At 44.9% G+C, this 27,844-nt stretch overlaps 1 protein-coding gene and 1 long non-coding RNA gene across 4 annotated transcripts in view; one reads left to right on the top strand and one right to left on the bottom strand.

Moving 5' to 3' along the window:
- The window catches only part of LOC138963952 (uncharacterized), a 124,453-nt gene that overhangs the window by 11,488 nt on the left and 85,121 nt on the right, over window positions 1-27,844 (bottom strand). For all 3 annotated transcript variants that reach the window (XM_070335806.1, XM_070335808.1, XM_070335807.1), the window contains 13 exons: window positions 25,880-25,969; window positions 24,450-24,631; window positions 23,444-23,615; window positions 15,863-16,013; window positions 15,143-15,280; window positions 14,519-14,697; window positions 7,418-7,481; window positions 5,548-5,647; window positions 4,967-5,123; window positions 3,534-3,634; window positions 3,005-3,150; window positions 1,364-1,534; window positions 276-371 (listed from right to left, as the gene is read on the bottom strand). In XM_070335806.1, the coding sequence (XP_070191907.1) occupies window positions 276-371; window positions 1,364-1,534; window positions 3,005-3,150; window positions 3,534-3,634; window positions 4,967-5,123; window positions 5,548-5,647; window positions 7,418-7,481; window positions 14,519-14,697; window positions 15,143-15,280; window positions 15,863-16,013; window positions 23,444-23,615; window positions 24,450-24,631; window positions 25,880-25,969 (1,747 nt within the window). The remainder of the gene's footprint in view (window positions 1-275; window positions 372-1,363; window positions 1,535-3,004; window positions 3,151-3,533; window positions 3,635-4,966; window positions 5,124-5,547; window positions 5,648-7,417; window positions 7,482-14,518; window positions 14,698-15,142; window positions 15,281-15,862; window positions 16,014-23,443; window positions 23,616-24,449; window positions 24,632-25,879; window positions 25,970-27,844) is intronic.
- Window positions 18,182-20,834, top strand: LOC138963951 (uncharacterized). The gene is made up of 2 exons (XR_011454970.1): window positions 18,182-18,303; window positions 19,486-20,834. It is a non-coding gene; the product is annotated as an uncharacterized lncRNA (long non-coding RNA).

Genomic DNA, 27,844 nt, shown 5'->3' with positions numbered 1-27,844 from the left:
TGTAATAAAAAGTTATAGGGTCGGCCCCTAAAAATAAAGTAGGTTGAGTTACCGTAACCACACCTATTTTTTTTTTAGGCCTTACAGGATAATAGCATTAGATCCATATGGTTCTTTCTTACAGCTAATACAATACACACATGAAATGAAAACAAGAATGAAGAATAAAACATACACACACACACACACACACACACAAGAGAGAGAGGACGAGAGTAGAAAAGAGAGACAGACAGAGGTTGGGAGAGAGTCATGTGAATATAAACGTTATTCACCAGTCGTTCAACGCTGGCCTGCTTGGCAGCCTCCAGGTGCATCTTGTTGCGTTCCTTCTGCAACAGGTCATGCTCCTTCTCCTGTTTCCCCTTCAGCTGCACAGACACAGTAAACTACGGTATCAGTAAATGGTGTAAATTAAAGCCACATATTGGGTGCCCTGGGCTAAGGTGCAGGATGCCAAACTGGATGCCACCTAACTGGGTGGGAACTCGCCACGCCAGATTGGTTGAAATCACAAAAAATCTCAATTTCGACCAATCCGACCGACCCCATGGCTGCGTACCATCCATTTGGGTGGCACCCAGTTTTACTTGGTGCACCACAGCCCTGGGCACCAAGGCTTATTGGCATTGTGATGTCACACTGATCGAGCTGCATGAGTGACACTGAATATAATGCAGACACCACAGCCCTAAATCTGTCAAGCCCGCATACCAGCAGATGCTGGTCTGTCAACAAACTGTCCTTCCTGAACCACAGTTTATGTTAACCACCACAAATCTGTAAAGCCCGCATACCAGCAGATGCTGGCCTGTCAACAAACTGTCCTTCCTGAACCACAGTTTATGTTAACCACCACAAACCTGTCCAGGCTTGTCCATGGACTAACAGCATCCTTCTACTTTGGAACATACCAAAAATCATCAGCCTGGCAGCAGGTTCCCACAAAGTGAAAATTCTTTAGCTCCATTCGTTTTGCAGATTGAAATAACTTCTGCCATCAGTGACTGATTCTTGCAAATAAAACTGAATTTACCATGCAACAAAACTTTTAAATTCAGAATTAAAAGCTTGATTCCTCCAGGCAAATCAATGAGCTCCTGGGTACGTTAACCCTTATACCCCCAGAGCGACCAATACCACCCGCTCAAGCTCCCAAATGCAGATCCCTGAAATACCCCCTGTACACAATGCTACGTATGACTGTTTTCATTTCTATTGGGTTCCTGCAATATTCGAGCATTTAAAATTTTTGAACAAATTGCACTAGAATCTTTGCTACGATTTTTTCAAGTTTAAAATTGACAGAGTGACTCTCATGGGGGTAAATGGATTAACACACATTCGGTCATCACATGTTTACCTCTTTGTCCAGTAAGCGTTGCACTTCGTTGGTCTCCTTCTCCGTGGCGGCCAGCGCTTTCTTGATGGCCAGCAACTGTTGCCGTAGCAACACCACCTGCTCTTCTGCGATCAACCGAATCTCCACCGTCTCCTTCTTGCTTGACTCAGACTCCTTGCGCAGCTCACCGATCTGTCACAGAGAAACAGTGTGGCATTACCTGCTATTCAGACTTGGTCGTGTGACAGACGTTTTCTTCCACACGAGATTACGTTGATTGTCTAACGAAGCCGTGAGGCTGAGTTAGACATCAGCTAATCGAGTGTGGAAGAAAACTCTGTCACACGACCAAGTCGGAATAGCATTTATGTCTCACAGCTTCAACAGAGGAGAGAACAAACACGTTTTGCGTACTCAAGCTTGACAAACCTAGACACAGGAGCAGCCATTGTGGAGAGATCTACTTTTTGACGGAAGTGACCGAACAACTATGAATGACGTCTCGGTATATGTGAATGACGTCACAGTCATCGTCACAGTCTGTATATTTTGAAGCATTGCGTTCTTCATGACGTCTTTCTGTGTCTGCATCCGCGAAATGTTTGTTCTTTCCGGGATCTTTGTCATCTATGTTCAGAACTCTGTCCTTCCAGTTTCAGACTAACAGGCCTCCTGAGCGAGCCACTTTCCAAGGGCAGCTAAATTCGCGTATGGAAACAGTACTGTCGTCTGGGATGCCGTTCTCAGTATTCTCAGCGTTGAAGAATTTGTAAAGAAACGATAACAGCAGGAGAAATGAAAGTCGTGTGTGCATTTTGGGCCTTTTGGAGGGACGATTTCGAGTTTGAATCCGTTCTTGCACTTGCTCCAAAGCGTGTAACATACAATCTTGCACACGTTTGCTTTAGTAGTGGCAAAGAAGGAAAGCGTGTGACATAAGACTTTATTGTAACCATGTGTGAGAGCACTGGGGAAATTCAGCTTTGAATGGGAATACATTCACTATATTCCAGCAAAATTAATAGTATAGGTTATGCACAAAGCTTCTCCAGATTAAATCATATTCACTGATAGTTTACAGATCATGGAAATTGCCAGACTGATAGTTTACAGATCATGGAAATTGCCAGCTAACCTATATTTACATTGCTTGAATGTAACATATGCATCATTTAACCCCTTGACTGCCTTAGGACGGGTATACCCGTCCTGCACTTGTGCATTATTTCCATGATTAGATACTAAAAACAGATTCTTGGTTGAATTTCTTTTAAAAATAACATAGGTTTTACTTTTCTACCTACTGCCAGTTTGGAGCTAGAATTTTTTGTGAATTATTACACCCCGAACTCCAATATTCCCTGGCAGTCAGGAAGTTTTGATTGGCAGCGAAAGGGTTAAAGTAGAGTAACTGGATTATGTGAGAGCAAGGATTCGTACTTGTAAAGAGATACAGTCAAACCTGTCTATAACGACCACAGAACGGACCGATCAAAAGTGGTCCATAAATGACAAGTTCAATTATAACTATAAAAAACACCTGTTGGGAATCCATTGTGGTCATTGTGGGCAGGTGATTGTTATCAATAGGAGGCGGCTAGAAGAGCAGGTTCGACTGTACAAAGAATGAAAATGGCTGGAGAAATGGCAGGGTGTACTGACCGTCTTGAGGAAGTTGTTGGTGAGGTGGTTGCGTCGCCACGACTGCATGGCCTTCATCTTGATAACCAGTGAGCTCAGCTGGTAGTTCTCGTGCTGCAGGCTGCGTAGCTGTTCCGCCCGCGCCAGGTTCACACGCAGGTTATCATCTGCACAGGGGTCAGGGTGCAAGGTTATTCCTCAGAAATTGGTTTGCATTCTCTACTCATAGGTCATCGCACATCAGCTCAATCTGTGCAAGTTTTTTTTCAAAAGCGAGAATTTACTCCAATTGTCCTGAAATGTTGTATTTAAAAACAAAAATACTCTGTGTTATCCCTTGAAAGTCGCTTGTTCATTTCAATGCTTGTTATTCTCTCAGGTGCCAGGAGATTGGTTCGGGATAACTCTCGCTTACTCCATCACACATGTTGTATGCATTTAGAGCGCTTCCTTCCCTTCAGATCTAAGAAATTCAAACGTCAACATTTTCGCCTGTGGAGGCTTCGTGAAAAAAACTTAAAACCAAAAGCCGAAAAGGAAAAATGTTCACCAGGTGTATCGCCAAACTTCTCTGAGAGCTTGGTCATGGCCTCCACTGCCCAGTTGCGAGTCTGTGCAATCTTGTCGTGCACGTTGTCATGCAGCTCCTCCCTGCAACACATACCACACACTCACCCTACTATTTCATTTCATTTACTTTATCAATCAATCAATCAATGAGTCTTATATCGCGCATATTCCGTGGGTACAGTTCTAGGCGCTCTGCAGTGATGCTGTGTGAGATGAAATTTTATACGGCCAGTAGATTGCAGCCATTTCGGCGCATATTTACCTTTCACGGCCTATTATTCCAAGTCACACGGGTATAGGTAGACAATTATTAACTGTGCCTACGCAATTTTGCCAGGAAAGACCCTTTTGTCAATCGTGGGATCTTTAACGTGCACACCCAATGTAGTGTACACGGGGGGAGGTTCGGACACCGAAGAGAGTCTGCACACAAAGTTGACTCTGTGAAATAAATTTCCGCCGAACCTGATCAGGGATCGAACTCACGCTGACAGCGGCCAACTGAATACAAATGCAGCGCGCTACCAACTGAGCTATATTCCCGCCCCATAGCTGGAAAATTAATCGGATCGCTTCCTAACAGTGGAAAGCTAGCAGCAACAAGAGTCACGCTACCCAGGTGTGTGCGTGTTTAGGTGTAATCTGCCACTTGCACTTATGGCAGAATGACTGTGGTCTTTTCAGTGCCAAAGTGATGACACAGGGTTAAGACATGGATACTGTCTCTGACTCTGCACAAAAAGTTAACCCGTGTCCGTCCCGGTCTGGATTCGAACCCGTGACCCTAGGATCACAAGTCCAGTACTCTACCAACTGATCTACCCGGCCCCAACAGCAAAAACAACAACAAAATACCACCTCCTGCATCTCTATCATGACGAGAGTACATTCACATCTCATCACTAGTAATTGACATCACTCAGCATTTCCAGCTGCAAAAGTTCTCTTTCTCCTGGCAGCAATAGTAATTATGGGTATGGGGCTGTACTTTGTATGTAACAGGAGACAGAAAATACATTTTAACTGTGTGATAAAGAATTTGAAAAAACACAGACATGTTAGTTCATGGAACATTAAATTAGAAACAAAACGAAACTGCACACCTCATCTGAAGGAAATTACATCACTCAGCCTTTTCAGTTACAAGAGTTCTCTATCTCCTTCTGGCAGCAAAAGCATCTGGCATTGTTTCGCTTTGTCTACTATTGAACTTTCCATTTACTAATCTTTCATGTTTTTTTTTTAAATTTGGAAGGTTAGCAGTCTATCTGTTTCGAATTTAATTTTCGTGCACCAGAGAGACAAAAGATTATTTCTATGAAAGTCCGCACATCAATTGGGTAATGTCTCGTCAGCTTGTTGACAAGAACCATGACATTAGCAGCTATCTACTAAAATCGCTGAAGCCCTCACCTGAACTCATCAAAGCGTGTGCGCAAAAGACTGTGAGCGGCGAACATGCTGTGGATGACATCCTTGAACTCTTTCTTCACGCCCTCACGCACGTCTTGCTCCGCTGTCATCGCCTGCTCTCGCATCTCCAGAATCTTGGCCCTCAGCGCTGTGATCTCTGTCAGGGTCAAAGTCAAAGTCCTGGAGTTTAGTTGTATATAGACTAATATTACGTCTGATCTCCCTAGCCCCCCGAAAGCGGTGTAAGGCTGCCTGAATGGCGGCGTAAAAACGAGCATATACGTAAAAACCCTCTCGTGCAAAAACACGAGTGAACGTGGGAGTTTGAGCCCATGAACAAAGAAGAAAATCTTCCTCGCATTATATACAACTGGCTGCAACTGTCATTCTATTCGTGATACCTTTGTAGACCATTTTTGATAGGTCCCTGGGGTGGCTGTTACAGACAGGTTTCGACTCTATCTTTAATAAACTTAAAAACATAGTCTACTGTAAATCAGAACAACATTTCAAACATGAGACCAAAAGGAAAAGGGATCTAAACCAAGAAAAGAAGCAGGAAGAAATGTGGGTGTCCATACCCATGATGAGGTCGTAAGCGCTTGAAGCCATCTGACACTGCACCTCCACCATTGTGGCTTGCTGCGCCTGCTTCAGCTGTTCCTCGTGGTTCTTCACTTGCTGTGGAATATCACACACAATTCATTTCATGCTGTTATTCAATTGCTGAGAAATTCTAGTAGCTTCCTTGCAGTTGTAAGCTAGCAGCTCCTCCATGGAAAATCATATCAAAAACTCAGGCTAGTTGTTCATTTCATTTTACTTTATTATCCCAGTGCTGGGAAATTCGGATCGCTTCCTCCCACTGGTAAGCTATCAGCAACAAGAGTCACGCTGCCCAGGTGTGTGTGTGTGTGTGTGTGTGTGTGTGTGTGTGTGTGTGTGTGTGTGCGTGTGTGTGTGCGTGTGTGCGTGCGTGCGTGCGTGCGTGCGTGTGTGTGCTTTAAGTCGTAATCAGTCAGCTGCCAGATGTATTCAGTGATTATTTTATCAAGAAGGTTTCTGATATTCGTTCTGAACTTGATCAGATGAGTGCACATTCTGCTTCCTCCAGTCAAGTTGATGTTCCCACTGATTGTTCTTTTCCATCATTTCAGCCAATCAGTGAAAAAGACCTTAAATCCATTATTCTGAAGTCCAAACCAACAACTTGTCCACTTGATGCCATACCCACACCACTGCTTTTTGAGAATCTTGATGTGTTGTTGCCAACTCTTACTCAAATTGTCAATGATAGCCTGTTATCTGGTGTTTTTCCATCATTGTTCAAAACTGCACTTGTCAAACCACTTCTCAAAAAACCTAGTCTTGATGTCAATATTTTGAAGAATTATCGTCCTGTATCTAACTTATCATTCTTGTCCAAAGTTTTTGAAAAGGTAGTTTTGAAGCAGCTGTTGTCATATTTGAACACCCATGATTTGATCTCGCACTCTCAGTCCGCTTATCGCCCTTCTCACTGTACTGAAACAGCCCTACTTAAAGTAATCAGTGACATTCTGTCTGCTCTGGATGGTGGTGATGTGTCAGTGCTTACCCTACTTGACCTTTCTGCAGCGTTCGACACGATTGACCATGTCACGCTTCTCCATAGACTTCAGACTCTGTACGGCATATCCGGTCCACGGCTAGCATGGCTTGAGTCCTATCTCATTGGCAGGACTCAGGCTGTGCTTGTCGATGGCCAGATGTGTGCTCCAGCCCCACTTTCTTTCGGCGTTCCTCAAGGTTCAGTACTCGGTCCCATCCTTTTCATCATGTACACTAAGCCCCTCTCCACACTGATTCAAAACCATTCTGTTTTAAATCATGCCAGTCTTTTGCTGATGACACCCAGCTGTATAAACCCAGTCCCCCTGCAGAGACACATTCCGCCATCCAGACCATTCAGACATGCATCACTGATGTTAAATCTTGGATGGTCGATAACAAACTCAAGCTGAATGATGATAAGACTGAAGTCTTACTGTGCAAAAAGAAGAACAGTACTACATTTCCCTCTCCCCAACCTGTTTCTGTTCAAATAGGCAATACCGACATTCTTTTCTCACCATCAGCTAGAAACCTTGGATTCACTCTTTCATCTGACATGACCCTTTAGTCTGTAGAGCAGCTTATTTTGAGCTTCGTGAGATCAGCACCATTCGCCACACACTCTCCTCTCAAACAACTAACACTCTTGTCTGTGCCTTTGTTCTTTCTAAACTTGACTACTGCAACTCTCTTGTCACCCCAAATCTCCCAATCAATATGCTTAAAACATAAGTGAAAAGGGGGTCGGGGGTCACATCTCTCTCCATCTTTCCTCCTCCCCCCACCATCTCTCTCACATATTTGTCAGTGCTGAGCCTACAAGTACAATCAGCTATAGCTCCCTGTGAAATGGCTCACCTGTTCATTCTTGTACAGCAGCTGGTGGTGGGTTCTCAGCATGTTTTCATAGTACATGGTGTAACTGAAAGAAATTAGAGTTGCCATTACAATAAAGTAACATGAGATTCATAAGCCATCTCTATTCTTGACTGAAGAAAAAGACTCGTCTAAACAACATCAGAGACGACAAACTTATGCCTTGCGGTAGAGGAAAGTGATCATGACAGCAAACTGTGAGTTCCGATTAGTGATTTTTGTAAGGAAAGCGGCACCAGAGCTGTCACTCGACAGGGTACTGTCTAAACTCAATCCTTTTGTAACCCACAATCATAACCCAGTGAGCAGAGTTCCAATGACAAGACCGAAGTAACAAAGGGAAGTAAGTCCTCTAAATATAGACAACAGTAAGTGAGAGTTATATGGGGGACCTCAGTCTCCTGGCAACTGAGGGAATAAGATTAGTATTGAAATAACAAAACAAATCTCACCCATTCATCTTGGTACACCATTCTGAGAGACATGGCAAGTCTGAAACTTGAATTCACCCCCCCCCCCCCCCCCCCAATTCCTGATACCAGAGGTCTTATCTCTCCTATTTTTGGAGTTGTGTCAAACTCAACTTCATCCTTCTAACCAACAATGAACAGACAAATTGCGAAAATGTCAGGGTTTTTAATTGGCTGTTGAAGAGTTGCGTCCCTATGAAAGAGCGAGGCAAACACAGGTGGCCACTGATCAGCAGAGGAAAGTGTTCATGACAGCAGTAAATTGTGAGTTCTGATGTGTGATTTTTGTTAGGAAAAAGACATGAAGCAGCCACTGCATAACATGCACTTCTAAGCTAATTATTACAGTGGAAGCCCCGTTTTCAGACCCTCCGATTGAAGACTCCCTCCCCAGGGTTCGACACTAGCGGGGGCGGGGGGCGAAACGCCCCAGAGTTTTGTGTTCCGCCCCAAACATTGCCGAAGCTTGGGGCCCACTCTGCCCCAGGAAAAATTCCAACAATGACAAACCAAAAATTCTAATGCCAGAGCCAATCACTAAAAATCGCCAGTCAAAGTCGTCACTGAAATTTGCGTTATGATCAATGTCGCGGTCAAGAAAAAAACACATTGAAATCGTCGAAGGACAATGCCGCAAGGGAAATAACTCCCAGATTGCGCTCTTTAGCGTGAGAAATAAGAAAGGCCTTCAAATGCCAAACGCGAAATGTTGTGGCGACACATCCCTGGAGTAAAAAGACATGGAAATGAAGATGAAGAACAGGGTGGAGAGAAACGAAAAAAGGAGACCGATGCAGCCAAAAGCGCGAAGAGCTGTCGTAATTTCAATGTCAAATGGTTGAAAGAATTTCCCTGGCTTCAGTACGATGAAGAAAAACAGACAATGCATTGCCGCACGTGAATACTGAGAGTGGGCCCCAGATTTTTGTTTTCCGCCCCAGCAATTTCCATCTGTGGGGCCAGTGTGGCCCCAGGCCAAATAAGTTAGTGTCGACCCCTGCTCCCTTCCTTTTTAGACCCTGTTTTCTCAAATTTTCTGTTCATAAACTCTTTCAAATTACCCCCATTCTAAGGCTCCCTCCTTTTTCAGACCTGATTTTCTCAGAGTTTTTTGAAATCTTAAAATGGAAAATTTCTAAAGTAAATTTTCATTTGATTAATATACTTACCCAATTCTCATAAATGCATTGACTTCAGCCTCACATGCTAGATGTCGAAAAACCACTCAAATTACCTGCCCTTAGAAGGGTGGTAACCAAGCTAAAAAGAGACGCCATAGCCGTTGCTATGCACTGACCTTGCTCGGATACCCATAACACCCTGCGCACCACGTGAGCGCCAAAATCCGGAATAATCATTCGAGACTACTCAAACACCCCAAGGATATTAAGTAGCGGGGATGGATGGGAGGGTATTAACTATGAGAATTGGGTAAGTATATTAATCAAATGAAAATTTACTTTAGAAATTTTCCATTAAATTACATATTCTTACTCCAATTCTCATAAATGCAGATTCCTCCTAAAGGTGGAGGGAACTTACTTATGTCCTTGAAAGAACCTGTCCTGCAGCGACCAAGGCCGGCAACGAACTGGAGCCGTCAAGCCGAGTGCAGGAGATATCCTGAAGATAAAAGCTGATGAACACATCATCAGATCTCCAGTAGGCCGTTTGCAAAACTTCGCCTAGCCGACCAGAACGCAAAACGGCGATAGAGGAAGCCCAAGCTCTGGACTCATGGACCCGAGCCGAGGACAGAGGAAGGACTGAGCAACCCCCCCCCCCCCCCCCCCTTCTTGAGCGAGCCACCACTCATATGCCTGCCGAATGAGAGTCGCAACCCATCTTGTGAGTGTCAATTTTGAAATATCTTTATCACGCTTTGTGTTCAGAGATATAAACATGAGCTTCTGACTTTTAGCTCTAATCGACCTAGTGCGAGAGAGGTAGGATCTCAAGGCTCTAACCGGGCAGTTGGCTAAATCAGGATCACTCAGGGCAAGAATAGTCCCAAGAGGGGGGACTTGAATCACCGGCGGAGCTTGGCCTGGCTTCTGATTTTTAGCCAAGAAGCCAGGCCGAAAATGCAGTGACACCGAACCATCACGCTCAAACGCGATATCCTCTGACAATCCCGAAAGGGCATGAATTTCACTGCCCCTACGAGCTGTAGCCAGGAGAAGAAGGAACAAAGTCTTGCGCGTTAAATTCAGCAAACTGGCAGCCTGTAAAGGCTCAAATGCCGAAGAACGCAAGAAATCCAAAACCAGAAACAAGTCCCAAGCAGGGACAGGGGTCCGTCTCTTCACCTCTTGAAGAGCGGCCCCTTTAATCACACTAGCGATCACCCCATTGACATTAATAGATCTGCCTATCTGCCTCAAAGTAGCAGATATCGCTGAACGCCTGACTCTCAAAGAAGAGGCCGAGCTGCCCTGTGCGGACAAAAAAGTGAGGTGATTCGCAACCTGGAAAGAGCAAGGAGCCAAGGCGTTGACCCCAGACTCTCTACACCACTTGGCCCAGGCGGACCAATGCGAGGCATAGACAGAGGAAGTGGAAGACCTATGCGCTTTATGGACTAAATCCAGTGTCAAATCCGAAGCGCCAGACTTATGTAACTCCGTCCTCACAACCCCCAGCCGTGTAGGCAAAGGGCCTGCGGGGCGTTGTGCGGAATGCCTGTTCTTGGCTGAACGAGCTCTCCCCGCACCAGGTTTAGAGGAATCGGAGGACCTTGGGCCAGAAGCAGCAGATCTGGAAACCAATGCTGCGACGGCCACATGGGGGCTACCAGCAGAAGATCCGGACGTTCCAGCTCGGCTTTCCGCACCACTCTGCTGAGCAGAGGAAAGGGGGGGAACGCGTAGGCCTGCAGGCCTACCCACGAGAACTCCATCGCATTGCTTCGCCAAGTCTCTGTATTCTCTTCTGCGTAGGACGAACCGTCCAAGAGACGGTGTCGAACGCCATTCCAAGGTAAACAAACCTTTGCGAAGGAGTTAACTCCGACTTTGCTTGATTCACTGAGAACCCCAGGACCAGAGCCAGGTCCAATACAACCTGTGTGTGCAAACGGCACGCTGATTGACTCTGATTCAGGATCAACCAGTCGTCAAGGTACGTCCTCAGCCGTATCCCTCTCTGCCTGATCAGAGTGGGCAACTGTCTGATCACCATCGTAAACACCAATGGCACCAGAGAAAGACCAAAGGGCAGAGCCCTGAACTGAAAAATCCGATGACCCCAGCGGAAACGAAGCCACTTCCTGTCTGCTTGATGCATAAGGATGTGAAAGTAAGCATCCGTTAAATCCACCGAGGTCACCCAATCTCCCCGACGAAGAGCCTCCCTGACCGAAGCCGGGGTCTCCATTCAAAACTTGATCTTCCGAAGGAACTTGTTCAGCAACGAAAGATCGAGAACAGGTCTCCAGCGGCCTGAAGCCTTGGGGACTACGAACAGCCGTCCGTAGAACCCGAGAGAGGCAAGATCGACAATCTCCTCTATTGCCTTCTTGGCCAAAAGAGAAATGATCTCCATCTCTATGACAGTCCTGGCCTCCTGACTGGCCGGGAAACGAAAGGGAGGAGGCTCCCTGGTCAAGGGAGCCTTGTCTTCCTCCCACAAAAGCCGGAATCCCGATCGCACCACCCGCACTATCCACTGGCTGTGCTCAGACGCCTGCCAAGCAGATAGAGCCCTGGAGGGGCCCCCTGCCACAACAAGAGTGGGGGGTACAGGGGTGATGTGATCGGGAGCGTCTCATTGGGGGGAGGGCTTTCGCGCCCCCCCCCTCCCCCCCTTCCCTTTCCGAACGAAGATTTCTTCGGATAAGGAGCACCCTTAGATGGTGCCGCCTTATCCCCTTGTTCTTTAGGGCGAGAGGAGCTGTGCTGCTTCTTGCTCCTGAAAGGCTGAGAAGACTGAGACTTCTTTGGGATTTTAAAGGAAAATCCCACAAGATGTCTGTCTTTAGCCTCCTGAACTTCCTGCTGCCTTGCGTCAAGGGACACTCTCCCAAGAAGAGAGCCCTCAACGAAAGGAGAGGAACGAAGCGAGTCCACCGTAGACTGGTGTGAGAACCCTGCTTGAGAGAGAAGCAGATCACGCCAGGAAAAGACAGCATGAGCATACAGCTTTGCTGACATGCTCATCCTCTCAGAGTTCACCATCCCCAGAGCCGCAAGCAGTGTGGAGATGTCACTGGCTGAGGCATCCTCTCTGAGCCTAAAAGGCTCCAAAGAAGCTGCAACCGCTCGTGTGAGAGCCCGAAGCAGAGTCTCCGCCATAGAAGCCAACTCAAGATCGAGCCAACCCATCTCCTCAAGTGAGGAGAGAGAAGAATCCGAGAACGAAACTCCCTCCTTTGCGGAGGGTTGTTTGGGCAACAAAGCAACCAACTCAGGCGGAATCGGAAATGTCGCCCTTGGTAAAGCAAAAGTCTGAACAAAGTTCCTAGACTTTACACTCCAGTCCAACTTTTTCTGCACTAACGGAGAAAAAGAAGTGGACTGTGCGCTCGAAGCCAGCCATGGGCTAGCAGAAGGAGGCGCTGGACCATGTGCATGCAACAAAGGAAAGGGAGTAGGCAAAAGACTGCTCCCCTGAGGAGCCGGCCGAGCCAAAAGTTGCGACATGTGATAAGCCACAGCTGGAGATTCCACAAAACGAAACGATTGTGATTCATCCCGCGAGGGCCGAAAATCGTCCGCAGCAGAAGGGGGGAAAGAGACACCCTGGCCTGAATCCACCACCCCCTCCGGGAAATATTTCGCTGCCACTGAAGCCGCTCTCCTCATGGCTTGTCTAAACCCAATAGGCAAGGCTACAAACTCTTCTTCTTCCACAGAAGAATCCGAGTCCCCACCATCCAATGTGTCACCACACAAAGGAGGGGAGACAGGAGAATCAAAAGCGTGCTCCGACCCCGCTTGCCAACCACCACCACCCCCTTGCCCCAAAGGGGAAGAAGAGTAGGCCGGCACAGCACCCTGCCGAGAAGGAGGGAGGACGGGTGCGCCGAACAAAGCCGCGTCAGACCCATTGTTCCCCGACTGCTGTGCGGGAGCCTGGCCCCAGCCAACAAAACCGGTCTGGCCAGATTGAGCTACTCCGCACCCCGCGTGAGGAGGGAGGTGGCTCGTCGCTGCAGCAAACGACCCCTGAGAGGGGTAAGACGGAGTGTGAGACGTGACCGTAAACGGCCGCCCCCACCCGTCAACTTGCTGTAGTCCTGTAGCCCCACCCAAACTGGGGAGGGGGGCGGCTGCTAGCAGAGGACAATAGCGGTACAGACTGAGACGCCAGTCCGACAGCGCCCACCCGATCCTGCCCGTATGGCGGGAAAGAGTGGGTCGCTACCCCAGCCCCCACCCAATCCCGCCCCGCTGACACAGCCCCCTGCCCCCAATGAGGCAGAGTGGGAACAAGCCCAGGCTGTGACTTACCATGCCCCCCCCCCCCCCCTCCTTCTCCCAAACGGTAAGAGGGCTGACTGCCCGACTCAGCTGTTCTAAAAGCAAGGTGAGCGGGAAGAGACAGACAGGGGGCAGACCCCCTCTCCTTACGGAGAGAGTGTTCCAGAGCAACCGCCGCTTTACCAGAGGCAGTGAGGGTTGAACCGAACAGGTCAGGTGCACCAGGCCAGTGCGAAGAAGGAATGCCTGCGCGACCACCCCCACCATCAGTCGAAGTCGCAGGCGACGACAACCCCAGCCGAGCTAGGGAGGAAGGATCCCCTACCGCCGGTGGCAGAGGAGGGACCCCAGAACGGGACGCGAACTGCTGCGAAATAAATTCAAACAATTCAGTCTTTAAGGCGCCTAAGGCTGAAGGCCCAGGCTGATTAACCCCATCAGGGGAAGCGAGCTGAGAAGGACCTGAAACCGCCCTTGGAGGGATAGGAACATCAAAAGAAGTGCTATTCGACGGATCCTGGACCCGCATGATAGGCAAATCCACGTTCTTAGGTTTACTCTTAGGTTTAGCTTTCTTAACCGGGCTAAGAGCCTTGTCTCCTTCCAGTCTCGCGCTAAGTTTAGCTTTGTTGTCGGCCATTTTAAAACCGACGAAAAACAGTCACCCAGAACGAAAAACTCTGCGTGCCTGTTCAAAACAAAAAGCTATCAACCAAACGAAAACAGAAAGATCTCACAAAAAGGTAGATGGACAGGTATAGACCCACAAGAAACAGCTAGTCTCACGGACGAGCTGGCATGCGAAAGCCAAAAGTGAGTGACAAAAATCGACACGAGAATGATTATTCCGGATGCTGGCGCTCACCTGGTGCGCAGAGTGTTATGGGTAACCGAGCAAGGTCAGGGCATAGCAACGGCTATGGCGTCTCTTTTTAGCTTGGTTACCACCCTTCTAAGGGCAGGTAATTTGAGCGGTTTTTCGACATCTAGCATGTGAGACTGAAGTCAATGCATTTATGAGAATTGGAGTAAGAATATGTAATTTAATGGGGTTCTGTATTGTCACCGTAATCATGATCACTCTTCTTAACTAATCTGTGGCTGCATCGCTGTTTCAAAGGGCCACAACTCTTTCATGGCAAGTAAAAACGATGACAGAGTTATTTCCAAACATGGTCCACCGTGACTCTCACTTCTCGTAGTTTTGCTTCTCCCTCATCATGACTTCACGTCCAAGACTTTCCAGACACCTGCGCAGGTGATCGCAACTGAACGTGACCTGAGTGTCCGTCTCCTCTGCCTGTGACATCAGCTTGTCCACAAAATTCTCTGCCACGTGGGGCCGGTTGGTGGTGAAGCTTTCCTTCATTACCTGCAAATAACACACAAGGCTGTGACTCGGAAATCAAAGTTCTACAAGCTATTAGAGTGTCACAATGTTATGGAAAATTGTATCACAGAGGCAGGTAAAATATAAACATGAAAATGCCTCACAGAAGATAATAGCAAGCAGTTCTTGCTGCTTGTCGACCCCCCCCCCTCCCCCCCCCCCCCAACAAACACTACTGACAACTTATCACAAAAGTTGGCACCACAGCATAAAAGTCATTTGTTTAAAGAGAAATTGTAAAGATTCTTCTTCTTCCGATTCATGAACTTTGGTCTTTTATGAACGTTTTAAGATCAGCACATGGAGTTTGATTAGAGCTGAATAAAAGGGTTCTCACCCAAAAGTAAAGGGAAAAACACACGCGACTGAAACAACTTCACTCACACGAACATCAACACACACAAAATTACACCAACAGCCAACTCACAGATCGTTTCCACAGGTCAGTGGGCAGTGCGAACTCCTCCCTTGCCCGCTCGGCCAGTGCCAGGGTTAGCTCCTTGTTGACTCGCTTCCTGACCTCGCTGATCATGTGGATCTCCAGCGTCTCCAGCAGACGCACCAGCTGCCCGAGTCAACAGGCGTACAGTCAGTTCACTGCCAGCTCTGTTAGTTCACTCACTTACCTTGGCAACACTCAGGGAGCTAAGATTTAGAGATATTTTGATCTTTCACTTTCCTTTCAAGAAACTAATCCTTACAAAAGACTGCTGTATTTTGTCTGCAGCGATGCACATTTACACTGGAACCCCCCCTTCAAAGACACCCCCCCCCCCCAATTTAAGACGTCCCCCTTTATAAGATCCTCCTTTCTCAGATGTTCTGTAAATTTACCTCCATTTTAAGACTCCATGCCTTTAAAGACCACATTTTCGTAGATTTTTCAAGATCGATAAAGGGGGGTTCCACTGTATTGCCTCCATAACATTTCATGCAAACATTTTCCTAAAGCTCAAAACCAAGTTTCATTTAACTTTGTTTACAAACAATCATTAATGTTTCATTCAAAGTAAATTCACTCAAAAATACAAAGCCAACACGTTCAACTCAACAACAGTTTGGAAACAAACAGCCGAACAATATCTGACATCCAACAGTTCCTCACTGTCATTTTCTGCAGGCAACTGAAGCGAGCAAAGCAACTGACCTGTTTGGCGCGCACTTCAATCTCAGAGGCGCCTTTGGGCATGACTAGGACATCAGTCTCAGGGCTGATGGCGTCGTACATCTCCCCCTGACCCAGTCGCCTAGCAACACTCTGCAGCACCGGCACCAGCATCTCCACACGGTACATCTTGCTGTTCAATGAAGGGAGCGAGAAATGTAAGAGATGGGTGATACTCCTTCCTAAACTTGTCTTTTTCTTTTCTCCAAGGGTCACCTTGTGGTGCCAGTTTAGCACGATACATCCTTATTTACCCTGCCACATGGGCAGCATGACGCCGTTTTCACCAGTTTGCATTCTGGGTATCTGCGTGTTTCCAAATCTAGACACTTTCTTCGTAAATTTGGGATCTTTAACGTTTGTTTGTTTGTTTGTTTGCTTAACGCCGAGCCGACCACGAAGGGCCATATCAGGGCGGTATCTTTAACGTGCGCAGCTGTCTTTTTGCATGCATTTGCACACAAGGGTGGTTTGATTCTGTCCGCTTACTCTGCACTGAACAACGACTCTGGGTAATACAGAAAAATCATCCACTGTACCTGGGATTCGAACGCACACCAGTAGCTCTAAACTGGTTACAACGCCAGCAAGCTACCAACTAGCCTATGATTCCACCCTTCAGGATTTATAATAACTAAAGTGATTATAGGCATAGGGTGAGTTAAAATCTGCTATCAAATTAAGACTGTTTGAAGAAAAGAAAAACAGTACACAAAAGGAAGATTTGCAGGAGGCTATAATCGAAAATTTCAATAATAAATTTTCATTTGATTAATATACTTACCCAATTCTCATAGTTGCATTGACCTCAATCTCACATGCTAAATGTCGAAACACTACTCAAATTACCTGCCCTTGTAAGGGTGGTAACTAAGCTAAAAAAACAGACGCCATAGCCGTTGCTATGCCCTGAACACACTTGGTTACCCATAACCCTCCGCGCACCACGTGAGCGCCGGCATCCTGAATAATCATTCGAGACTTCTCAAAATCCCGTAGGAAATTAAGTAGCGGGGATGGATGGGAGGGTATTAACCTTTTAACTACCATACCGCCCGATACCGCCCGTCTTCCGCCATTGCCGCTATTCCCATACCGCCCGATACCGCCCCTCGCCGGTGTAGCGTCTGTTTCGGTTGTTTGCGGTTGTTGTGCGCGAGCAGTAGTAATAAGACGGTTGCAAATGCATTGTGGGATTGTCTCACTTCCGCCTTGTTTTTTCCCCATGTGCTTTCGATCTCTGTGAGAGTTACAATCGATCTTTTTTCACCAAATCTTTTGGGCGCTTGGTGCCGACATGGATTCAGATGACAGTGATCCTGATTTCATGACTATGCTTGATTATCTCCACGAAAATAGACATCAATTAGAAGATTCTGGCTTCGACATCAGCATTTCTGTGAACACTGCTGATCTGACCTACTTTGATTGTTCAATGAATATCAACAAGTGACAGCGAAACGGATGATATACCGGAGCAACAAGTAAGCGTAATTGTTTCAACTTTATTGACAGGTAAACAGGTACATAAATCATGATAACACTGCGACATACATACCACCAAGAAGAAGAACACACACTCTTTGAAGTTTGATCCCTATCCAATAACATACCAATTTTTTTTTATCAATCTGACAAAGAGAAACTGAGTAATAATAATTTAAACACGCATACCCGTTTTTGACCGTCTCTGCTCAAAATAACTTGGGAGCTGAGGGAGTCTACACAACAATAAACTTGGTAGTTAAAAGGTTAAGGGCAGACCGGGTAGGCAAAATGAGTTATTTTTGGTCTCATACACCTTTTTGGGGTTGTTGCATTTTTCACACCTTTGAACATCCTGGAATGCATTCAATAATCTGCTTTTGTCATTTTAGACATGTATTCATGTAAATAAAACCATTTTCAAACCGATGTTTTGTTGTTTTTGTCTGTGTTTTATCAAAAAAATCGAAAAAATGGTCAACTTTGGATACTCCGTGCTGGTAAATGTGCGCACATGACATGACCCTTCGCTGTTCAAACTGTGTGGAAATTTCCGTTCTTCAAGATGACGTCATCACCGTTGGGGAATTTCCGTTGACATAGGCACAAAGAGAGAGAATCCGTTCCAACCGAAACCCCGGAATTAATATATGCAAATATATGTAGGTCAAAGGCATTTGGCGCAAGCGCAGTAGACAACTTATCAGTCCCCCGGTGTCAACAAATCCATGACGTTTTCACCGATTCAGCAGCATTTTTCAAAGTTTTGAGCTGCGAAGAACAACCCTAACATTGGAAATGTTCGGCATAGTGGCGAGAAATATCAGAGAAAGATGAACCAGCAGCAGCGAACAGTAGAAGGAAGTAACAACACTCCGAAATGAACCAACATTATCGTATTGAAGCAGACGACATTCTAAGATTCTTGACTCGACGAGGTGGGTTTTGCTTCTTTCTCTTTTCGATCTTGTTTGTTTGACAACGTGATTTATTGCACATTGTTATGTTGTTGTTGTTGTAAGAATGTGTTAGGGTTTGCAGGTAAATGATAAACAGTTTGTGTCTGAAGTATTTTGCGTGTTTCTTGATCCAATTTACTGACCATGCCGCCGTCGCACCCCCCCCCCCCCCTCCCTCCCTCCCTCGATCATCTCTGTGATATCGTCTTCACAACCCCTATTTTATTGTTCTTCGCTGGCCAGTCCTTGAGAGCTTACTATGGTGTAACATGTCATCATTATTCTTTGTCTGGGGTCAAACTGAGAAGCAGCATCTGAGCGATGTACGACTGACACAGTTTTTGTTTCTGGTCATTGACCGTAGGAAAATAAGTACCCTACTAGAGAGCGTTCTCTAATTCTAAAGGATTGGTTTACACCAGCATGGCTGACCAACCTATCATTGACAGCAATATTGTTGTCAAATCTTTTCCATTAACTAAGGAATAAAAAAATAGATCCAATTTACTTCACCAAAGAAAAAAAAAGAGTTAAACTAAAGGACTGGGGATGCAACTCATGAATCAAAAGCATAAAGATCACCTGCAAACAGTGCTAGGTTTAGGAAATCTGAAAATGTATACACACACACAGAACACACACACACACACACAAAACAGACAACAGACAAGAAACAAGCAAATACATAGCAAGTGTGATGAAATAAATTAATTTTAAAAGAAAAATATGAAAAGAAAGAAAGAAAGAAAGAAAATAATTCAGCTAGTTTCAGTATTAGTTCCTGTGTGTATGTGATTGTGTGGTTACTCAAATCCCATAGTAAACTTGACATGTAAATTTTGTGATAGGGGCCAATTAATGAATGTCTTTTGTGTGTGTGTGTGTGTGTGTGTGTGTTCGTCAACCGACATATGTGGGTACGAGCCGCTGAGGTGGTTGTAAGAAAACCCGCCTGGTTCAGTGGTTGGGGGCTGATTGGGATTTCTGATTTACCGGCCTAGCCAAAAAGTTGAGGTACACCCCATGTAACATGGTCATTTGCAAAATAAAGTACAAGCACTTGTTGACGTTTATATTGAGTCTTAAATTTTGCAGCTTATTACAAACAAAAACCATGGACAGTTGTATCAAATATTAAATCAGTGTTTGTGTATTTATTAGGTTGGAGCAAGGGGAGAGCCAGTCCTCCTGTGGTGGCAGCGAGGAGAAAGATTGACCTGATGGAAAAGTTTGCTAAACCGGAACTACCCTCTTCCACAGCAGAAACATCAGCTTTGCCATCTTCTGACCAACCATAAGAAGATACAGATACTTTGCCATCTTCTGACCCATCACAAGCAGATATGGATACTGGTACTGTGCAACGTCACTCCGCTGACATGTGTTGGGCTTTTGTCAACATTGATCAGCTCAATCTATTGCTGAAAGGTCTATACATGTATCCTGTACTGAATGCTTGTCTGATAGCAGTCTGATTATGAAAGAAGGTGATGCATCAGCCCAAGGATTTGCACAGGCCCTGCATCTGGAGTGCATATGAGTGTCCATTCAAGTCTGCAGTTGTTTACTCTTCTCCCAGTGTTTGCAACGCTTCGGGTGGTAAAGTTGCATTTTAAATAATCCGCGTATGACCATGTTGGTACATGGAAAGGGACATTCAGCTTTACAGAAATTTGCTGCAGTGTTAGGATTGAGCACAGAAATACTGTAATTAAAATGTTGCAACTTTTGAATGGCTTGACAGCTTTGTTCCATTTGTGTATATATAATTATGTAATGCTGTCGATGATTTGTGAAGCATCATTTCTATGCAATGGAATAAGAAATCAGTGCATCCGTTGGGTTTTTATGAGTCTGACAGTTTGGTTCTGATCAATATTTTCATATCAGCACAAACACAGATAATTGACTTTTTTAATGTTTTCATATGATTTTTTTTAAATTAAAAAAATCTGATAATTTGATTATCAAATCATTTCCCCTTCATAGTTAAAGTGTTATTCTGGTTAAAAAAAAACACCCCATTAATTCAAGCTCTACTGTGGTACTAGTTTACCGGGGTACTAGTGAGACTCTTTTACATGCTGTTTTCTCTACATGTAATTTGAGACAAAATGTGGTAATTAAAATGTTGTAACTTTTGAATGGCTAGATGGATTTGTTCCAATTTTGTATATGTTGTTTATGATTTGTGAAGCACCATTTCTGTGCATGGAATAAGAATACAGTGGATTCCTTGTGTTTTTATGAGTCCGACAGTTTCGTTTTGATTCATATCTGCACTAACATAGATGAGTTTTCAAATGATTTTTTAAAAAAAGTCCGGATAATTTGATCGTCAAATCATTTCCCCATCATAGTAAAGTGGTCATTCTGATAAAAACATATGAATTCAGGGTGCACTGTGCTACTTGTTTTTGTATGTACTGGTTCAAATCTTTAAAATGCTGTTTTCTCTGAATGTAATTTTCAGACAAAACGCTACAATTAAAATGTTGCAACTTTTGAAAGGCTTGATGGATTTGTTCAGTTTTTGTATATGTTGTTTATGAGTTGTACAGCATCAGTTCTGTGCATGGAATAAGAGTTCAGTGCATTGGTTGGGTTTTTATGAGTCTGACAGTTAGGATCTCATGTATTTTTCTTATCAGAAATGAACCGGTAACTGAAAATGCTAAATTAAAATAATATATTGCTTAGAAATGCTTTTCGATGCACAGAATTATTAAACACACACATATTGCTGCAAAGAAGAAAAATTGGATCAAAACATGCACTGGTTCACAAACTGCAACATTTTAAAAAAAGCACATTTTATAACGTTTTTCTCACATTTTGGTGAATAAAACCCCCAAAAATTGCTTTTCACTCAAAATTTAAAATGGTTTCCCTTAATTAGGTTATTCTGCTTGCAAAAATCAAACAAGCAGCAAACTGTTTCCAAAATAAAAAAAAAAGTGCCCGCCTACCCTGTCTCCCCTTAACTATGAGAATTGGGTAAGTATATTAATCAAATGAAAATTTATTATTGAAATTTTCGATTAAATTACATATTCTTACCGCAATTCTCATAAATGCAGATTTCTCCTAAAGGAGGAGGGACTTAATTATGTCCCTGAAAGAACCTGTCCTGCTGAAACTAACGAGGGCAAAGAAAAGGCCTCGACAAGTTAATAGCAGGAGATGTCCAAGAGGTAAAATTTAATGGACACGACCTTAGACCTCCCAAGAGAAAAAGGCAAAACTCCGCCTAAGCGACTGGAATGCCACACAGAGAGAGAAGAACCCCCCCCCCCCCAGCTCTGGACTCCTGAACCCCTGTAGAGGAAAGCAGGAGGACTGAAAGCCCCCCCCCCCTTTTTTTGTTCAATAGGCCACCACTCATAGGACTGTCCTATGAAAGTAGTAACACCTCTTGTGAAAGTCAATTCAGAGAAGTCTCTTTCACCTAAAGTGTAAAGAGATAAGAACTTGAGCTTTTGGCTCTTAGTTCGAATTGCTTAGCACAAGCTAGAAAGGATTTTAAAGCTCTAACCAGACAGTTAGAAAATCCAAATCGCCCGGAGCGAGAATCCTCCCGAGAGGAGGGAATTAAATACCAGAGGAGATTGACCAGGTTTCTGGCCGAAAAGCCGTGAAAAAACAAAATTGTTATGTTCCAAGAATATCTTCTCCGGTAACCTTAATGGTACATGGGTCTCACTGACCTTCAGGGCTGAGCCCAGAGTAAGAGGAACAAAGTCCTACGCGTTAAGTCTAGCAAACGAGCCAAGAGTAAGGGCTCAAAATGCCAAAGAACGCAACCATTCCAAATCTATAACAAATCCCAAAGAGGGGTAAGCCTCTAAACCTCTTAAAACAAGGTCCTTTGATCATGCACACAAAAGCGCCATGACCAACGATAGAGAGGCCTATCTGTTTCAGAGTAGCTGCGATAAGAAACAGAGGTGATTAACCACCTGGATTGAGAGAGGGGCGCTAAGGAGTTGCACCTCTGCTCTAAACACGAATTGGCCAAGAAGGCCACAAGGGGCATCACAGAGAAAGTGGAGGACCTATGTACTTTATGCCCCCAGATCAGAGTCATAACCCACGATCTGCAACACAAACAGCACAAACTCCGGCCCTGTATGCAGAAGGCCCAGCCCGTGTGCAAGTCCTGAGAGGTCCTGCATGCTGAGTGAGTCGGCCAGATTATTGAGCCGGCCAGGGAGATATTTACCTGAGATAATGATTGGTGTGACAGGCACCCCATCGGAATCCCATACGCTCTGTCTGCCAGGGAGAGAGCACTTGCTCCTACCTGCTCATCCACAAAGACAGCAACAGAAGTATTGTCCGTATGCAAACGGACATGGTGCATATATAGCCAAAGAGAAAGGCTAGTAGACTGAGAGCTACTGCTCCTAACTCCAGGCAATTGAAATGCCAAAGGAGTTGCGTCTACGAAAACAGCTCCAAGACTGTGATTGCCCATGTGGGCTCCCCATCAGGACAGAGACGCATCCCTGACATGGTCTAAGTCCAGAGGGGGCAAAGCTAGGGAAAAGCCCTAGAGGGAACCGCCTGGCCATCGAATCCATCTGACAGAGGATCGAGGCTAATGCCTCGCAGACGTCTGCGGTCATGCGAGTCTGGCAGTGCTAATTAAAAGAGCCTAAAAAAGCTAAAAGGCCGAACACCGTAGTCCACTTAGATAAGTAAATTTCTAAAGCGGCTGTAAACAAGCAGCATGCTAACACAACAAATCAATTCAACAAAAAGGACAGGTCTCGCCAAAAGCAAGGCGAACAGGTAAAGGCTCCCACGCGCCCGAATCATCACAAAGACGAGGGTAAGGGAAAGCCAAGTGAGCAGTCAAATTCCGCACGTCTTACGTGTGTCGTCGAAAGTCGAGAATGATTATTCCGGATGCCGGCGCTCACGTGGTGCGCGGAGGGTTATGGGTAACCAAGTGGGTTCAGGGCATAGCAACGGCTATGGCGTCTGTTTTTTAGCTTGGTTACCACCCTTACAAGGGCAGGTAATTTGAGTAGTGTTTCGACATCTAGCATGTGAGATTGAGGTCAATGCAACTATGAGAATTGCGGTAAGAATATGTAATTTAATGAGTTCTTACACAAAGTCATGATAAATGCCGCCTGAAGATATGCCCTCCACGCCAAGTCTTCTGCGGCCCCAGTCTGACTTGAGCAGTTCCACACTTTTCCATAGCAACAGGAAGAACTTGAGCAGCCTGTAGGATTCCATTGGCTGCTGGCTGCGCTGTAGGCCTCGCATGTTGAGGTTGGCTGTCATGGAAATCACATTTCACTTTAAATAAATGAGAGGTTTTGTGACTAAAAGCTTCAGTCATGCAAAGACTGAATTCAAAACTTAAAACGTTTCATACATGAAATGGTTCAAACCAATTTTTACAAAACAGATCACAAACGACAAAAGAATACTCTATCAATCAATGAGGCTTATATCGCGCATATTCCGTGGGTACAGTTCTAGGCGCTCTGCAGTGATGCCGTGTGAGATGAGATTTTATACGGCCAGTAATTGCAGCCATTTCTGTGCATATTTACCTTTCACGGCCTATTATTCCAAGCCACACGGGTATAGGTAGACAATTATTAACTGTCCCTAAGCAATTTTGCCATGAAAGACCCTTTTGTCAATCGTGGGATCTTTAACGTGCACACCCAATGTAGTGTACACGGGGGGGAGTTCGGACACCGAAGAGAGTCTGCACACAAAGTTGACTCTGAAATAAATTTCCGCCGAACCTGGGATCGAACTCACGCTGACAGCGGCCAACTGAATACTCTAAAGCAAACTAAGCCAAAACACTCCTTCCTTCAACTGTGGCTGATCTAGCCATGTGAAGTACAGTGGTACCTACAGCCATGTGAGGCCCCTCCAATGAGGAGACACATTCCATGAAAGGACATCATCTGTTGTCCCTTTATCTATTATCTTGACCTAAATATACACCTGTCAGGACAGGGCACCTGCAACACAGGGACACTTTTGGCTGGTCCCAAAGGTGTCCGTTCATCACAGGTACCACTGTTCAAGTCCTGTTATTTCCAGTCGTCCCAGTTACAATAAAACCAGATGACACAATCAACACTTACAGAGAGTCTTCCTAGCGTCTTTGAGGTCAGGTGTGACGTCACGTGGACCGGGTGTCTCTCCGCGCGAGGTGGTCTGCAAGTTGCCCAAGCTCTCCTGGTGCATGGCTGCTCCCTGGATCCCCATTTGCAGAACATCCTCCATCAGAAGCGTCACTCCTAGAATCTCCCCGTTTGCCACATGCCTACACAGGTTTAGGGGAAAGGTAAGATTCAAGGCAATATCTTTCTTCGGATAACAATTTTAATCGCACATACTATATAACAAGAAGAGCAAACGCTCGATCGAGTCACTTTCGCAGTTCTGAATATTATATGAGGCATCAGATGGACAGGAAGAAATTGCTATTCACAACACAATGAGTCACGTTCACATAAAATTTGAGCCCGGTCACTTTTATAGTTTCCGAGAAAAGCCCAACGTTAAGTTGTGTGTTGCCGAACAGAAAAGGCTAGTTATCTCCCTTGTTTTTCTGATAACGTTCGTAAAAGGCTACAGATGTAAATACTTTGATGTAAAGAATAATCCTACAAAGTTTCAATCACATCCGATGAACTTTGTCAAAGATATAAAATGTCTAATTTTTCCTTTGACGCTGACCTGTGACCTTGAAAAAGGTCAAAGGTCAACGAAACCATCGTTAAAGTGTAGAGGTCATTGGAGGTCACGACTAAACAAAATATGAGCCCGATCGCTTTGATAGTTTCCGAGAAAAGTTTGTCAAAGATATAAAATGTCTAATTTTTCCTTTGACGCTGACCTGTGACCTTGAAAAAGGTCAAAGGTCAACGAAACCATCGTTAAAGTGTAGAGGTCATTGGAGGTCACGACTAAACAAAATATGAGCCCGATCGCTTTGATAGTTTCCGAGAAAAGTCCAACGTTAAGGTGGTGTCTACGGACGGCCGGCCGGCCAGCCGGCCGGCCGGAAGACTAACACTGACCGATTACATAGAGTCACTTTTTCTCAAGTGACTCAAAAACCTTTCAATTACCTAACCCTCCAGGGCTACGCAAGTGTAATGTATGGTTAGTTAGTTTGAAAAAATCCCAAAATCTCAGGTATAGTACGTATGATTATAAAAACTAGATTTAACAAAAAACATGTCAGATCTTTGCGGCAGCTATACAATCCTGTGACAGAATCAGCCTCTGCTCTCTTCACCAGAGTGTAAATATTTACTTATGCAATGCAATTATTGCCTGGTTTACCGACTCATGTGAGTTGGAGAAAGCAAATGTAAATCAATACACAAGAAGTTTTATCTGTCTGAGTGTCTCATTCTCCAGCCAGTACAAGTCATTACCAAGCACAGAGACCTCTAAAACAGTCTTTTGGACAAAGAGCTTGCAGTTATCTCTGGTCTTCAAACCCACGAATGCAGACACACAGACATACAAGTGACAGGAACGAGTAGAGGGATAGACTCACCTGTCAACTTCTCGCAGGCCAGCCAGACATAGCTGGATGTTGTGTGCAATCTGAGACCACTGCCAGAACATGCAAGGAAAGGGGCCGTTCCTGATGAACAAATAAACTCATGGTCAGACTCAGACATTTTGCACTTCACACAGTGAGTGTGTGTGTGTGTGGTGTGTGTGGTGTGTGTGTGTGTGGTGTGTGTGTGTGTGTGTGTGTGTGTGTGTGTGGGTGTGGGAGGAGACAGAAACAGCAAGTGGACCAAACCAAAGTTCTCTTTTGAGAAAATAAAAAGCTTCTCTCTTCATCATGTGTGAGATTTTACCTTTAGTTAAAGAGTTAAGACTCCTTCTATTCTCAGACGTAAATTTCTTACATCTGTAAAGGTCATCAAACAGAGGGACTGCTGTCTTGTCAATAAAAATATACACAATATATAAGAAATCATAGTACAGTTGGTTACCCCCCTTTTAAGACCTCCAAAAGTCTGAGAAAACAAGGTCATAAAAAGGAGGGAGTCTTAAAGGTACTGAACTTGTCAAATCCAGGTGCACGGAGCCCCTGGGGCTTTTAGTCATACCTTCCGTTAGAAGAACTACCAAGTTTCATTGACTTGCACCCAAAGAGTCAAGAACTGCAATTTTTTTACGAATTAATTTCGTACTCGGACCCGGCTGGTCTTGGCCTATTTTTGGATCTAAATTTAGATCAGGTAGATCACCACATCATGCACAAAAAGACACGTCACTAAGCAAACTATGTCAGACGTCATCATGAGTTTGTGTAAAACAAGAAGAGCAAACGCTCGATCGAGTCACTTTCGCAGTTCTGAATATTATATGAGGCATCAGATGGACAGGAAGAAATTGCTATTCACAACACAATGAGTCACGTTCACATAAAATTTGAGCCCGGTCACTTTTATAGTTTCCGAGAAAAGCCCAACGTTAAGTTGTGTGTTGCCGAACAGAAAAGGCTAGTTATCTCCCTTGTTTTTCTGATAACGTTCGTAAAAGGCTACAGATGTAAATACTTTGATGTAAAGAATAATCCTACAAAGTTTCAATCACATCCGATGAACTTTGTCAAAGATATAAAATGTCTAATTTTTCCTTTGACGCTGACCTGTGACCTTGAAAAAGGTCAAAGGTCAACGAAACCATCGTTAAAGTGTAGAGGTCATTGGAGGTCACGACTAAACAAAATATGAGCCCGATCGCTTTGATAGTTTCCGAGAAAAGTCCAACGTTAAGGTGGTGTCTACGGACGGCCGGCCGGCCGGACAGACTAACACTGACCGATTACATAGAGTCACTTTTTCTCAAGTGACTCAACAAAATGGAGGCCGGAATCACTCAGTTGAATCGAACTCCGACCAAACACCACGTAATAACTAGGTTAATTTATGCACTCGCGTGAACAAGAAACTGTCGAGCTTCACAGATGTCGTCGTTGGGTAGTTTTGGGTTTGTTTTACTACCATAGGAGGATTTTTGAACTGTAAATGCACTCAGCTGCAACAAAAACGCAAAACAAAGGCTGTGAGCTGCACTGTGCCTTTAAAACGGGGGTCACTTTACAGAGGTTCTGAACAGAAAGTCTGAGAAAACAAGGTCTTAACAAGAAGGGCAAAGCCCATACGACTCACATGCTTGACCTTTACATGACCTTGACCTTCAGCTAAACCTAGCAATGACATCATACACTAAGAACTGCTTTACACATTTTTTCCTACCAAAATACATGTGACCTTGACCCAAGGTCAAGGTCATCCAAGGTCATGCAACACAAAGCTGTTAATTCAAGACATAGGAAGTACAATGGTGCTTATTGGCTCTTTCTACCATGAGATATGGTCACTTTTAGTGGTTCACTACCTTATTTTGGTCACATTTCATAAGGGTCAAAGTGACCTTGACCTTGATCATATGTGACCAAATGTGTCTCATGATGAAAGCATAACATGTGCCCCACATA

The sequence above is a fragment of the Littorina saxatilis genome, linkage group LG4 (genome assembly GCF_037325665.1).
Source record: "Littorina saxatilis isolate snail1 linkage group LG4, US_GU_Lsax_2.0, whole genome shotgun sequence".
In the NCBI taxonomy this organism is placed as follows: Eukaryota; Metazoa; Mollusca; class Gastropoda; order Littorinimorpha; family Littorinidae; genus Littorina; species Littorina saxatilis.
Note: the sequence above shows the minus strand (reverse complement) of the source record. Positions and strands in the feature narration are given on the sequence as shown.